Source organism: Musa acuminata, chromosome BXJ3-4, assembly GCF_036884655.1.
Source record: "Musa acuminata AAA Group cultivar baxijiao chromosome BXJ3-4, Cavendish_Baxijiao_AAA, whole genome shotgun sequence".
In the NCBI taxonomy this organism is placed as follows: Eukaryota; Viridiplantae; Streptophyta; class Magnoliopsida; order Zingiberales; family Musaceae; genus Musa; species Musa acuminata.
The window spans coordinates 48,515,622-48,530,101 of NC_088352.1; the positions used below are offsets into that span (position 1 = coordinate 48,515,622).

At 39.9% G+C, this 14,480-nt stretch overlaps 2 protein-coding genes across 2 annotated transcripts; one reads left to right on the forward strand and one right to left on the reverse strand.

The window, feature by feature from the left end:
* Positions 1 to 624: 624 nt before the first annotated feature.
* On the reverse strand, positions 625 to 9,135 carry LOC135635752 (transcription factor JUNGBRUNNEN 1-like). The gene is made up of 10 exons (XM_065147050.1): positions 9,002 to 9,135; positions 8,748 to 8,903; positions 7,407 to 7,649; positions 5,816 to 6,379; positions 5,652 to 5,715; positions 2,596 to 2,650; positions 2,214 to 2,489; positions 1,568 to 2,116; positions 1,211 to 1,497; positions 625 to 1,147 (listed from the first exon to the last, which is right to left on the reverse strand). Exons 8-10 carry the CDS (start codon positions 1,797 to 1,799, stop codon positions 755 to 757), a joined length of 912 nt encoding a protein of 303 aa, XP_065003122.1. The 5' UTR covers positions 1,800 to 2,116; positions 2,214 to 2,489; positions 2,596 to 2,650; positions 5,652 to 5,715; positions 5,816 to 6,379; positions 7,407 to 7,649; positions 8,748 to 8,903; positions 9,002 to 9,135; the 3' UTR covers positions 625 to 754.
* A 523-nt stretch (positions 9,136 to 9,658) lies between these two features.
* On the forward strand, positions 9,659 to 12,165 carry LOC135635362 (trihelix transcription factor ASR3-like). The gene is made up of 2 exons (XM_065146393.1): positions 9,659 to 10,916; positions 11,216 to 12,165. The coding sequence occupies exons 1-2, from the start codon at positions 10,256 to 10,258 to the stop codon at positions 11,548 to 11,550; spliced, it is 996 nt and encodes a 331-aa protein (XP_065002465.1). The 5' UTR covers positions 9,659 to 10,255; the 3' UTR covers positions 11,551 to 12,165.
* The last annotated feature ends 2,315 nt before the right edge of the window (positions 12,166 to 14,480 follow it).

Here is a 14,480-nt window from a genome sequence, read left to right on the forward strand (position 1 = left end):
AATAATGATGATAACATCGATATCATGATTCGACAGTCTCTCTACTCATAAATTCGAGGCATGTCAACAGTAATTATGCCAGCCCACTGGTTATCCACATCGATTCATTGTATCTGTTGCCATCTGATCTCGATCGTCTCCGATATGACTCGGCCCATTCCCAGGTTGCAAAGAGGATGAGGAAATTGCTGCTGGGACATTTTAAGCATTCTTTATCGTGATACATTTAATCAAGAGCATTCCACAGTTGACATGGTCCATTCCAATTGTGTGGCTGCTGTGTATTCCTTTCTATCACAACTGGTCTTGCACTTAATTTGACATAATATACTTATTATAATTGATTGATCAACAATATGTAGAATATATATAGTTACTTTTCTTATTTGGATGAAAAATGAAACAATGGCAGGCTATAGGAGGGTGAATGACACCGGTGAAAACAATTTGCTTCACAAATTGATCGGTCCAGTAATGCATTAATCCATTTGTGAAGTTGGATCATCAAAATGTTTAATCTCAGAATACTACTTATTAAGATATGAAAGAAATTATCGCATCTGTAATATCAATCCAACCATGAAACGATTAGATCTATCTGGGAATCAACATAAATGAATGACATACCGAGCAACCATTCCAATTTATTCCGTCCATATTGTTTGGGACATCGAAGGTAAGTGTAAGCATGAAGCAGTCACATCACTGACGGGCTTCCCGTTTCTTATTCCCTTATTCTATCTAGTTATTGGCGTTAATATGCATGATACATCCCTCCAACTGTATCCACACTCATAGGGAGGCTTTGGTCTGCCATGAACTCAATCATCGTTCCAAGCTCATCCCAGCAGTCGCCATCTCTGAAGAACTCATTCGTGCTTGGACTCTGAACCACGTTGGAGTACAGCGATGGAGGTTGGCTGATCGAGTTGCACTGCCATCCATGCACCTGGTTGTGCTCCTGAGAGCAAGAGTAGCCTGAGGAGGCGCAGCACCTGTAGTCGCTTCCGTTGTCGCACTCGAAGCTGCTGGTTACGCAGCTCGAGTCAGCTGGAGCTCGCTTGTGGGTTGATGATGCCTTCCATTTGCTCGATTGCTTTCTGTAGGAGGCGCTCCTCTTGAAGATTCGGCAGATGGTCCAGATCTCCTGCAACGCAACGCACCGGGGTGAGGATTCTGCAAACGAGGAGGCGAAGCGAGAAGATCTCACAGCTTCCTGCGTGCTTCTGGTGTCGTCGGCGATGCTGCTGTCACCGGAGGGGAGGCGGAACTCGTGCATCATCCAGTCTGTCTTGGTTCCCTTCCCGGCGCTCCCTCGGTAGTACACCAGCGACTTCTTCAGGCCGACGCAGTCGCCTGAGGAGTTGATCGGCTTATCGATGCCGGTGGCCTTCCAGAAACCGGACCCGGTCACCCGGTTCGGCCTTATGCTGTTCCTGTACTTCCTCCCTCGACGGCAGAAGAAGTAGGACGACTCGTCTCCGGCAGTGACGACTCCTGTGACGCCACCAACAGAGAATGAAAAGGATTCAGTGCGTGCAAGTATGGATCAGGCAGCTGAACCTACTTGGTAGATCCCATGGATCATGCTTGTAGATGTCCATCTCTTTGATGATATCGATGCTGGGAGTCTTCTTCTCCACCTTCCGGCGGAGATAAAACCCGACGAGCTCTTCGTCGGTGGGGTGGAATCGGAATCCGGGAAGCACCACATCATCCTCCTCCTCCCTCTTGTTCACCATCTCCTCCATCACTATCTTCTCTCCTCCCTTCTCTTTCTTCTGAATGAGTGTTCTCATCTCATGGCTGCGAGGCCACGACGGAGAGCCTAAAAGGTGGTGGAGGTGGCCTTGGTCAAGACATCATCTTTGAACCCTCTCCCTCCTTATATACGACTTCATCCACCGATCCACTGCAGTGGGGGGATGCCAATTATGATGGTGGTTGATGGCACAGGGACACTGATAGAAGCATGATCTAAACTAAACTTGGGATTAACATTGATGAGCCTCATCTAACACCAACCTTAGAACACTGAAAACCACATTTGCCCTAGTCTTCTGATGGGACCATTGATGTTGAGGTGGTGCTGTGACAAATACTTCATGCGATGATCCTATAAAAAGAGAAAATGAGATAACCCTTTCACATAACATATAAAATATATTCATGAAATTTTGTTGATTTCAAAGAAGTATGTGTTCATGAAATACCTTCTGTGATCACAAGTGCATGGAAAAGCACCCAATAAAATTTACCACATGACATAAATTCTGATCCATATGGTGAGTCCTCAATCGAGATAAAGAAAAAGAGAGAGTGTTTCTTCATGTTCAACAAAATTTCTCTCCACTTGCCTTTGAAAGACGGTAGAAAAGTGAGAGAACCCCGAGAAACTTTGGATTCTGTATCTCCCTGCAGAATCTGATTCCAGTTTCTAACCTCTCCCATGGGGCAGGCTAAACTAGAATCCTTCTATGAAGAAGAAACTGCAAGATCACATATTTCTCAATGCACAGAAAGTTTGTGGAGCACTGGGATCAGTGAGACAAATGACATAAACGCCAATAACCACAAAAACTAGCTTTTTCTTACCTACCGTCTTCATGTCACATCTAATATCATCTCCTGAGTTGTTCCACAATGACTCCTGATGAATAATAATCATTAACAAAGTGGATAAAGTTGCCAACCAAACCAAGTTTCATGTTGCTTATCAACAATGCTACCAAGGAGAGGAGAGAACTCATTGAGATCGACAGCATCTGTTTTGTAACCAATGGAACACAAAGTCCGAGTATGGTAACTAATGGACAAGCTCAGCTCTCTACTTTTATATGGTTGCTAGTGGACAAGAAACAAAGCACACTTTTGAATGCTGGCTTCGAGACTAGAATAGTCTCGAGCATGACAACAGGCACCATGGCAAACTAATTGACTGTATCAGACAAACCATGTCTGTTCATAATTCTACAGGGATGACAACAAAACTGAACATTGAACTTTTCTTTTGAGATAGAACAGAAGGTCAAAGTTGCATCTTTAAGAAACATGTAATCTTGATCAGATATTCATGTATCAAAGCCACAGATACAGAGTTTGCAAAGAGCATGCCAAGGCATTAACTGAGTCCAAACATCTCAAATTAGTAATTTGCTTGTTATAATAATTATATGATAAAAAAAAAACCCTGTTTGTCACACATTTTAGCATTTCCTTTAGAACAAGTGAATTTAATTTATTTTTTAAGGCTTGTGAAACTTACACAAAATGTGTTTTTCATATGATAAATATTGGCTTAGCATCAATTGAGTAAAAGAAATCCAAACAAATCAAGAGGTTTCAAAGAAGTTAATTTTGGTGTCCATACATGCTTTCTTGCTATTAAGGAGCTAGTAGGGAGATGTCATTGTTGTTCATAAAAGTAAATTTGGGTATACAACATCAAAATTAGATCAGTTAATGCAATCAAGTGTCAGAAAATGTTAGGAGGTCAACTCTACTGAAATTTAGTTAGCAATCAAGTGTGATTCTAGCTTTGTGATTTACTTCTACATTTCTTCACATTCATTGAAGAATACTAATACGCTAAATTGCGTTATTTGTTCTTAATGTCTCGTATAGCTCTGTTTGTTGCATTAACAAACAGAGCTATACATAGCTCAGACAATGCTGCTGTTTAAGGCTGTTAATTTGTAGAAGAGAAGAAATAATGCACCAGTAGTTATTAGGTAAACTCAGACAAGGTATTTTCTTCTGTTGAGAATAATGGAGGGGGGGTAATCCCTTGCAGAAGCCAACAAAAGGCTCATGAACAAGCAAGGAAACAAACTATTCCTTGGTTGTCCCCAGGACAAAGAACCAATTATAATCAGAATAGAACAGTGGAAGGACACTTTTCATGACTACATATGTTGAATCTAGGTGATGGTTGAATTTGATGCACAAGTTTATCTTCAAGTATAATCACATTGTATCTAGGAGAGGATACGAAACAATGCAATGCCACTAAGCCTAGCTCAGTTTCAAGGTACATTTTCAAAATATTGCCTCAGCATTTGTCTCCCTACCAGTTTCTGAAGTAGATGTTTTGCACTAGCTCCAATAAATGTCCAAAACCTTATAGTCAAAGTGATGGATGTCAAGATTACTGTCAAATATTGAAGTTTGGGAACAAAATCCAAAAGAGTTTACATTATAACCTCTGCTATGATATACTTTCTTTACTAGTCTCACATGATAAAATTCCTAGAACATCCAGATTCTAATGAAAAAAATGGTCACCATATAAATGTTAATCTAGAGAACGCCTACAATAACAAGCAAGAAATTAGCGTTCCATAAAGACGGATTTCATTGTAGATTTCATTCTGCCAATCTTACCCTAAAGAAAAGGCGGATGTTGGTTCATTAAATATTTCCCTTGTTGGTTTCCTGGAGGAAATAGAAGTTATAGCAATTGACTTTTTGAGCACTAATGCCAAAAGCCTTTTGCTCCCTGGTCACATCTCGTGGCAAAGTTTCTCGTGGACTTTTTCTTGATCAAAAAGTATTGGTCATTGATCACAGAATACTATTGGTTGACAGCTTCCAGCTGACATTTAATTGAGCTGAGCAGTGAGAGAGAGAGAGAGAGAGAGAGAGAAGAAGAAGAAAAAGCCTTTATTGGTTGTCTTCACAGTGATGTGGCATATTGAATTTGCCAGGGAATTATTTGTCAGGTTGTGGTATAATACACAAAACTATATTTCTTGTCAGTAAGATTAGAATAGTCAAATGCTAATAAGAGAGAAAGGAAAAGGCAGAGTGAAACTGATGGTACATGTCACCACACTTGTTCACTGTTCCAGAACAAGAATACTTGCTACCTACTTCCTCCTTGAATCAGCCACCAGTCTCACTGATCTTGAACTGGAATGAGAACCAAAACTACCAGAAAAGATGCCACAACACAAGCAGCAACTTGGTCTAATGAAGAGGAGAGGGTGGAAAATGACTGATGAACTCCAACCTTACAAAGGCAGAGAGACCATTGCAGCTCTTGACCACCAACACCACCAGTGTTGATGGCCTATGGGAAGTCTTATAAGAACAATGAACATGCACTTGTTGATCAGAAATCAAACCTGAAAACAATTTGTGTTGTCACTCTTTGATGCTGCCTCTCAAGGATGCTTCTGAAATTTTTTTACTTTGGCAGGAGGATGAGGTTCAGGAGGTGGTTTTCTGACTTTGTTATGGTTTCCTTATCTTGATGGATCATTTACTTGTCATCAGATCAACCACATTTAGTTTATCAGCAGCATGCTTCAATGAGGGTCTCTTTCTTAGACTTTTCTTACTAAATATTTTATTAGTAGCAAGTCTATGAACGTGTAAATCTTTTCACAACAAGATATAAAGTGGTTTTCACCAACTGTTCATGGTCAACAACTCAACAATGTCTTCTCGATGCAAACATATCCAATTGGAACATCAAATAAATTAATTGTATCATAATTCATTCCAGTAAACATATATATTATTTTAGAATGACACCATGATGCATAATTCAACCATATCTCAGGAATCAACTGCAACGTTCTAGGAGACACAGAATCAGAGAGCATAACTGAAACATTTAATGGCATTAATCGTGAAGTTTAGCTCACCCAATAAGATGGTTGGTCTGATCAAGCCAAATCTTGAATGGATAAAAAAAAAGCCTTCATTGATCTGCACAAATTTAAACTCCATTAAGATGGAACAGATATAATGGTTAGTTGTAACAATGGAACAGACACCAGAACATCCAACAAATGATTACTAGACACACCTTTTTCTGGCAGTTCTTTTGGATATCCTGGTACTGTCCCTCGAATTGAGTCGAGTTTTCAAACAGATGCCTCGGCATGTCACGGTACAAACTTTATTCAATCATATTAATTGACGCATTGCCCACAAAACCATTACAAAATTATTGAAAATGGTCTAAGCATCAAGGTCGCCAAGTGATCCCCCCAAGTTGATGACCATCAACTGTTGGATTAACAACAAAAATGGCAGCTCAAGTTGATGACAATCAACTGTTGGATTAACAACAAAAATGGCCAAGATGCCTCCTGCTTCAAGGGAGATTTCACGTACATTCAGCTATCCTTGCATCAGTAGATCGGAAGCCACACCACTCAGCATCTCCAAATGAATGGATCTCCACTCCACCTTCTGCTAGCTGAACCACGCTGTCTATGGAAACCGAGACTAATCCAGAATCGTTTAAGCAAGCTTCGCTGACATCATCCTTCGATGAGTCAGCATGCTTTGTTAACGGAAGAGTGTCATCAGCACCAGAGCAGACTCAGATCTTTCTTCACAGGCCTGCTTTGTGTTGCTTTGCAACCTGTTAAGAAAAGATGTGACATGTAAAAGTTAAAAGAAAACTATTAGTCACAAATGAACTGCATAACAGTTTTAAGTAAGGAGCAAATAGAATCTACAAGTGATCATAAAGTGAGGTTCCTGAAATTGCAGAATACCAGGTAAATCAATGCTTCTACAAGTACTACATGGACAACATGCTCTTGTACCATCAATTACCAACTGAAACTTAAAGTGATATTTCCGTAAAATCACATAAAAATCCAATTACTAAGTAAAATTATATACTGGAATTAAAATAGATGTAGATCTTCTGGCAATGATCTCACTAAAGGAACGCTAATGAAAGCCTCGGTAAACTCTTTTTCACTATTTACCAGTGACCTCCACTCTCCTATTTTGAAAGGCTTCCCACAACTCTTCCCTTTTCTGTTCTTAATGCATTTGTGATCATGTACCATCTTGAGCAATTCACATTGTTTATCAAGAATTGGCCAGCCAATATGTTCGTTTTCTAACTGGTTCTATAGTACAGGCTGTCTGCCCCAATTACTCTAAATTCTAGCTTAACTACAAACTGGACTGTTTGTTCGAAAGTATATGTCCATAAGCTCAGATCCATTCAACAGAATTTCGAACTCTAAATGCACCCTGAATTTACCATCCTATTTTCCATGATGCATGCCACAAACTCTATCTTTTAGACAATTTCTTAGACTCTTGGCCTCCGACAATTTCATTGAATAGCCACTCCAATGCCAACTCTCCAACAATTAAGTTTGTTCCTATGAACATTAACCACAATGAAAACCATATGCTATGCAATTTTAACTATATGCATATCAACTCATAAAATCATCACATGCACTATTTTAATTATATGTTTCCATATGATCATTTGAGATATGCTGTAACAATTTAAACAAAACAAAGTCAAAATGAGACCAGTAGCGATAAATCTGGTAAATAAAGGCACTTGCACTCCAATAAAATATTGCAGACACATAATCCCTGTGACATCATAAGATCAAGTCTCGCCAGTAAGGTACCTTCATAATTGTAAGATCATCAAGATGACCTTCATTTGGATTATTAGTCACCAAGCCCAAAGCAGCTCTCATGGAGATCATCATTGCTGCTTCAGTTTCTTCTGATGCTTCCATCACAGTTGAGTTAGCAGCTGCAACCAAAGTAGCAACTGTTCTTAATTATGTAGAATCATTCCAATTGAAGTTACTCAGACCCTCTCTGTAAGCCCGTAGCACCAACTGGGCTGTGCTGGTTGTTGGAATCTGTCAAGTGTCAACATAACTAAAAATCAGACATGATAAACAGATACAGACACAGACTGCACAGAGAAAAGTTTGAAACTTGAAACAAAATATTGTCAATCCAGAACTCAGACAGGAACACCCGAACTCAGATAAGCATACCCAAGTTAGATGATTTTCAGCAGGACCCGAGGTTCGTTTAGTGGTTATATAAGAGTAACAGTATTAGAGGAACTATATAATTATAGTGGGTGACTAAATAAATTTTACAATCTGCATAATGGATGAATAAAAATTTTTACAGCAGAAATTAACATTTAGTAAAGTGAGAGTTTAGTAGATGCTTTTAAGGTTTAATCAGCCATAAGTACACTGGTTATCAAGTCTGAACTTCTAGATGCATATAATGAAAAATGTTAATTCACTAACCATGATAAATTGCTACAGATCCCACTCTAAATTGACCTGTTTGCTCCAGATTCCACACAACTTTAAGTAGAATGTTGCAAATTATATAATTTTGCACTTCGCAAGGAATGCAACTTCTCCACTAACTTGAACCTTCCTACGACATCGACTCAATCTGAGTACTGACTCAGTCTACGAACATGCCTTCCTTTCCTTGCTTCCAATGCAACAAGCGAATGCGTAACTAATGCCATTCATAATCAACATAGAGAAGAAGAGAACCTTATCAGCAGTTGAACCAACTCTAGGAAAATAATTACAACAAGTGCTTTCTCAACATCATTGCTTACCTATAATTCCAGAGTGGCGAAATACCTCCAAATAGGGGGAAGGTGACAGCATGATATAAACAACAAAATAGATGGCAGACGATCTACATGTGATGGTCCTGGCAGCTTATGGAGGCTTCTAATGTAGAAACCTCGGGAGTATAACAACTGGCTTATACAAGGTCTTTAAGCATGTTGAATTGAGCAGAGGTAATAGTCGTATAAGATGATTCGCAGGTTTTCTGGTCCTTTTGTCATTTATCTTCTCGTAATAAGGTAAGTACACTGCATGTGTATCTTTCATACGCTATAAACTAAAGAGAAGTATACAATAACAGTAAATCCTACATGCTCAAGAAAATGATAGGACCCAAAATTCTACCAGATGCAAATGATGTTGACATCAATGGAAGCGAAACTGGAATCACGACGAACAACAAGTGATCCGAAGCCGCACCGTTTCCGATCGCTTGAGAAGCGGGACCTGCAGCAGGAACCGCTTGATCTTCTTCAAGCTGCTCTCCGTGCCTTCCGCCCTCTGAAATCGACACGGTTTTGGGCGTGAGATGGATCGAAGAAGAGGGAACCAAAACCCTTATCGGAGACCCAAAACACCAAGATCGAGGAATCACATACCCCAAAGCCCGCATCGGAGGCCATCGACGAGTGGTATCGCGGGATCGGAACTACCACCAGAGGAGAATTCGGGTTTTCGGGGAGATCATTCGGGAAGTCGGGCAGGTCGGAGTGACGACTATTCCGATACATATATATATTACGCGCGTTATATCGAAGTCATTTTAGGCATGTTAATTAAGTCAAATGGATCGACAGCCCCTTCAATTCATTTGTTAGTTAGCAAACAACATATCTAATTAATTAATCACATAAACAGGACGCTTAAAATAATGGATTTGCTTGTTATTGGGAGATTAGTGGTTTGAAACGTCATAAACACCCCCCGTTTACGAGGCAGGACATTGTAACAGTGTTATCTTGATTGTAACAGTTCCAGTAGGTGATCCGAATTGTTAATTGTAGCAGTGGTATCTTTGCTTGTAACGGTTCTACTAGGTTGATCATGAAACAGGCGCTTTAACGTTCGCGCAAGCATAGCTTGATATCCCGATGCATGGTCGGATCCATTGATTCTGTACATAGCAGAGTATGAAGGATTGCATGCTGGAAGAGACAGAGAAGGCAGGAACAGTTGGAAGAAAAATGAAGATGCCAGGGAACTCTGGAAAAGCTGGCGTTTTTTTACTGTGCAGCATGCACACATGATGATCCACAGGGTGGCTCGCTGAAGCTGTCAGCTAGATTGGATGTTTGTGGCCTCGTCTTATGATGATCCTGTTATCTTCTATCCTCCAATGATGCCCACCAGGTGCTCGGTGGGTGTACATGATGCTGCTTTCTCCTTCTCCAAGCATGTGGTAGAGGTTATTATGAGCATCCATCCATCCATCCATCCATCCATCAACGCAAGCCAACGTAAGGTTGCACCGATGAGTAGGTCGGGGGCTTTAAAGAAAAGCTTGGAGTTTGAAGGCTTTGCTGCTTCGGTGAGACCCACATCATGCCGAGAGCTTACAAAAAGCCGGGGAGAGAGAGAGAGCGAGAGAGAGAGAGTGGGAGAGGGCAAAGGAAAAGCTAAAAAGTTTCATCGCCATGCCAGGATCCTTTGCTTTCTCCCGCTTTGTTATTATATCTGCATGCAATCACCACGGCATGCTGCTTTTCCTGCGCTTCTGCTAGTTTATTTGCATGCAATCCATTGCCCCACTACAAAACCATGAGAGCCCCTTTGCGCCATGTTCTGTTCCTGGGTCGAAGGTTGCAGGTTGAAAGGGAGTCAGGAGACGGTTGCTAAAGAAAGACAGGATAGAGATGGAGAAGAATGCGTTGGTCGGGGTGGGAGAAGAAGAAGAAGAACATGAAGACAGATGTAGGGAGTACAGAAAAGGGAACTGGAGTCTTACTGAGACCATGGTTCTGATCGAGGCGAAGAAGATGGATTACGAGAGGAGGGCGCAGAGGTTGAAGGAGTTGCCGCGGGGCAGCAGCGGCATCGGCAGTAGCAGGCCACAAGAGATGAGGTGGAAGTGGGTGGAAGACTGTTGCTGGCGACATGGGTGCTACAGGAGCCAAAACCAGTGCAATGACCGGTGGGATAATCTCATGAGGGATTACAAGAAGGTCAGAACATATGAGCTGAGCTTGAGCGCCGGAGGAAACCCAGGTTTATCTTACTGGAAGCTCGAGAGGCATGAGAGGAAGGAGAAGAACCTGCCCTCCAATCTCTTGCCTGAGATATACGAAGCCTTAACCGAGGTCGTGCAGAGGAGAGCCATGGTGGAGAAGGCGAGTGGTGGTGGTGCATGTGTGGCCGCCGCGAGGCCAGTGCAAGAGGAGAGGCAACTCGGGGGCGCCTCAGCTTCGATGCAGCACGGCAGCCCAGGTGCAGGATCACAAGCTCCGGAACCGCCAATGATTGCGCCGCCCCTTCCTCCTTATCCTCCGCCACATTCTCGACCAATGGCCACCATAGGTTAGACTTCTCGGTCCAACATATTCAACAGTTAATAGATCAAGCCATGCTTCTATTCCAAAATGCTGCTGCTTGCATTCCAGCGCTGCATATCTGTTTCTCTCCTTCCAGGAACTTCAACTGAACTATGAGAGAGAGAGAGAGAGAGAGAGAGATTTATGTCTATATTTGTTCTGCTACTAATGCTTCTAACAATCTACCTTCTAACGTAAGTTATAGTCTTCCATGGCATATTGAGTTTGCTGTGAGTTGCTTTCAGGCTCTTCCTTTCCATGTGTAATTTCTCCTTATCGCTACAGATTCCGAAGACAGTCAGCATTCAGTATCACCAGAGAGGAAGAGAAAACGAGGAGGAGGAGGAGGCAGCAGCAGCAGCAGAAGCAACACCATGGAGCTGAGTTCTGCGATCTCGAAATGTGCTTCGATCATAGCAGAGGCGCTGCAAGCAGGAGAGCAGAAGGAGGAGACCAGGCACAAAGATCTGGTGAGCATAGAGGAGAGGAAGGCCAAACTGGAGGAGTCAAAGTCAGAGATGAGCAGCCAGTCCATGGATGGCCTGGCTTCTGCCATCAACAAGCTTGCCAGCTCAATCCTTGGTTTGGCCACTGACAGGATGCAGAAGCTCCAGAAATAAATGAACAAAGAACCTGATTGTAGGTGTCACACAAAAGTCCAGGGCCAGGAAAGGAGAGTGATTTGGTACACTCACCACTGGCTAAGCTCCTCCATCAGCCATTCCATTCTCACTTCCAATCATTAATCATGCTGGGCTTGTGGGAATCTCTGCTGTGACTTTGAGGTCATGATTGCTTCACAACTGCTCATGGAGAGAGATGCTCTCTCTCTCTCTCTCTCTCTCTCTCTCTGTGCATGGCACATGACACAGTGGCATGAAAAGGGTGGGGAGCTGCAGAGAGATTGAGATTTGTATGTGTCAGTTTAGATATATGTATTCTGTGCTGAACTAGGTAGGTTATCTCTAGCTAAATCTACTTAGAAAAAGTGTCAGCGCTTGGATTCACCAAATCACTCGAAAGCCTCGAGGAGAGAGAGGTGGCTTTTACTTTGTGTCAGAGATGCTTTGTTTTGTTGTATCTGTGAACCCACCCACAAGTACTTGGAATGCAGGGGGAGACAGTGCAGTGGTCAAAGCAATTTGTTGTGGGAAATTACAGCCATGCCCACACACTCTCTCTCTCTCTCTCTCCTCTGTGGATTGAATGAGTCCTATGAGTTGGCTGCAGTTTATTTCTTGCTCTTTGAACCTTATAATTTATAGTTCTTTTATTATTAGTTACTCTTTTATTAGCCTAAACATGTAGATAAATCTTAATAAGTTGCTCTTTATATATGAATTGTGATTTATGTACTGAATTAAGCTTATTTTATACACTGATGTAGTAGTAGCTAGCATTTCTAGCTGGCCGTCTTCTTATTGTTTCTATTTGTGCATCTTCTATAGTAAAGCATCAATCTTTGTCTTCTTGACATTTTACCAGGATGATTTTAATGCACTCAAGGCTACATAAATAATTAAGTGACAAGGTTGTGTGTGTTTTAGCACAATTAAATGAATCATATGAATCACATAAAGACATTTCCCCTAATGTTGGTGGGTTTTGGCACAATAAATATCTCCTCAGTATGTTTTGTTGTTTATGATTTATGTTATTTTGTATCATGTATGACCTGAGGATGGTCCAGCATTTGCTTGGAACTCAATTAGTAGGCAATGAGTTAATTCATCTGTTGCTACAGACAGCATTGTGTACTAAATCAGCTGTACCTTCAGACATCAGCCAATATTTAGCTGTGTGGCCTTGTTTTCATACCCTATATTTGGGTGGGAAGAGACAGCAGGGACAAAGCTTGATGCTAAAAAATTTATCATACATCACACCATTGACCAAATTAGCAATTGCAATTTGTTTTAATTAAAGCAGAAGACTTGAATTCATTTTGACACAGTTAGGTATTTGTTAACATATACATTTATATTATCTCAATGATTTGCCATCAACAGAGAAGCAGAATTTATAGTGGATTTGATGTTGCTTGTTGGCATAAACAACTCACTCCACTTAAGGAAAACCTTTGTTGAAATTTTATTTTTTATTTTTTATTTTGATGGAAATGGTTTTGAGCTTTTCTTATTATAACCATGTATGTGCAAATGGAGTAGTATTTATGGGACTCATCAATTATAAGACAAGTATGTTTCTGTGATTCTTTTTTTTTTTTTTTGTGAACTTCAATTTTAATGTGCTATGTTCCCATAAAGATAAAACATAATTATTATGTTTATTATTATTATTCTCATATGCATTTATGTCTCTTCATTTTATCTCATTATTGATGTATAGATGGGTGTCTATATCATGTTCTGTTATTCATGTGCATGCAACATTAGCAACTATCCAAATCACATGAAATTAACATGAGATTATCATGAGAGCTAATAATGGTTAAGCGTTTGACACTGTATAAGCGATGGATTAACTTTCATTGTCTTATTGGAAAGGGGATTTTTTTTTTTGAAATCACGCAAATTAACAATAAAAAAATATATCAGAAAATCGATATAAGATAAATGCGGTTGACAATTCTCATCTACATTTTTAATGTAAATCAAATTTTTTATCATGTAAAATAAATTATAAAGTCTCTGAGTTATCTCCGCTCAAACACAATCCGCTTATGTATTATTTCACATAAGATAAATGCGGTTGACAATTCTCATCTATATATATGTATGTATATATATATATGTATGTATGTATATATATATATGTATGTATATGTATATATATATATGTATGTATGTATGTATGTATATATATATATATATGTATATATATATATATGTATGTATGTATATATATGTATATATATATTTATATGTGTATATATATATATATATATATATTTATATGTATATATATATATATATATATATATATATATATATATATATTTTTCGAACTAAGATTCCTTGTCCTCCTTGAGCACTGACTTCATGAATCTAAAATACAAAAGGAGATACTCTACTTCAACCTCCTTCCAATCTTCATCCTCGTTGAATCTTTGATCATCAAAATTTCTGAACTCTAATACGACTTGCTGTAAAAGGAGAAAAGAATACCTAAAATTCAAAAACCAAAAGAATACCCAATTCAGGTTTCAACAGGAATGGAAGTATGCCAGAACAATCATCTGCATACTAGGCATAGAGTGCTTGCATCTAAATATGCCTAAATCATTGAAGAAAAATGAAAACTTAATTGACAGCAAACTTCTCTCATTCTCTGATGAATACAGAGATAAGCTGGACAACCTGAAGAGATCTTTGGAGGGTGTGAGAAGAGCTGTGCATTTTGTGGCAGTGATAATATCATGCAAGTTTATAGTCAATGGTGTGAAGAACCAAGTTGGATACTGATTATTAAGCAGCAAAATCATATCCTGATAGTATAAGCCATGGAATCTGGAAATGTGAACTGAGGATATATAAGCATCTTCCTCAATCTCATTGAACAAATGGAAGATGAACAAGAAGAAATGGAC

Bases quoted from the DNA above. Each gene is read 5' to 3' on its own strand.
- LOC135635752 (XM_065147050.1), bottom strand. From the start codon at position 1,799: ATGAGAACACTCATTCAGAAGAAAGAGAAGGGAGGAGAGAAGATAGTG. The intron at 1,498-1,567 runs GTAGGTTCAGCT...GTGGCGTCACAG, and splicing joins TGATCCATGGGATCTACCAA to GAGTCGTCACTGCCGGAGAC. The intron at 1,148-1,210 runs GTGAGATCTTCT...GTTGCGTTGCAG, and splicing joins CCAGAAGCACGCAGGAAGCT to GAGATCTGGACCATCTGCCG.
- LOC135635362 (XM_065146393.1), top strand. From the start codon at position 10,256: ATGGAGAAGAATGCGTTGGTCGGGGTGGGAGAAGAAGAAGAAGAACAT. The intron at 10,917-11,215 runs GTTAGACTTCTC...TTATCGCTACAG, and splicing joins TCGACCAATGGCCACCATAG to ATTCCGAAGACAGTCAGCAT.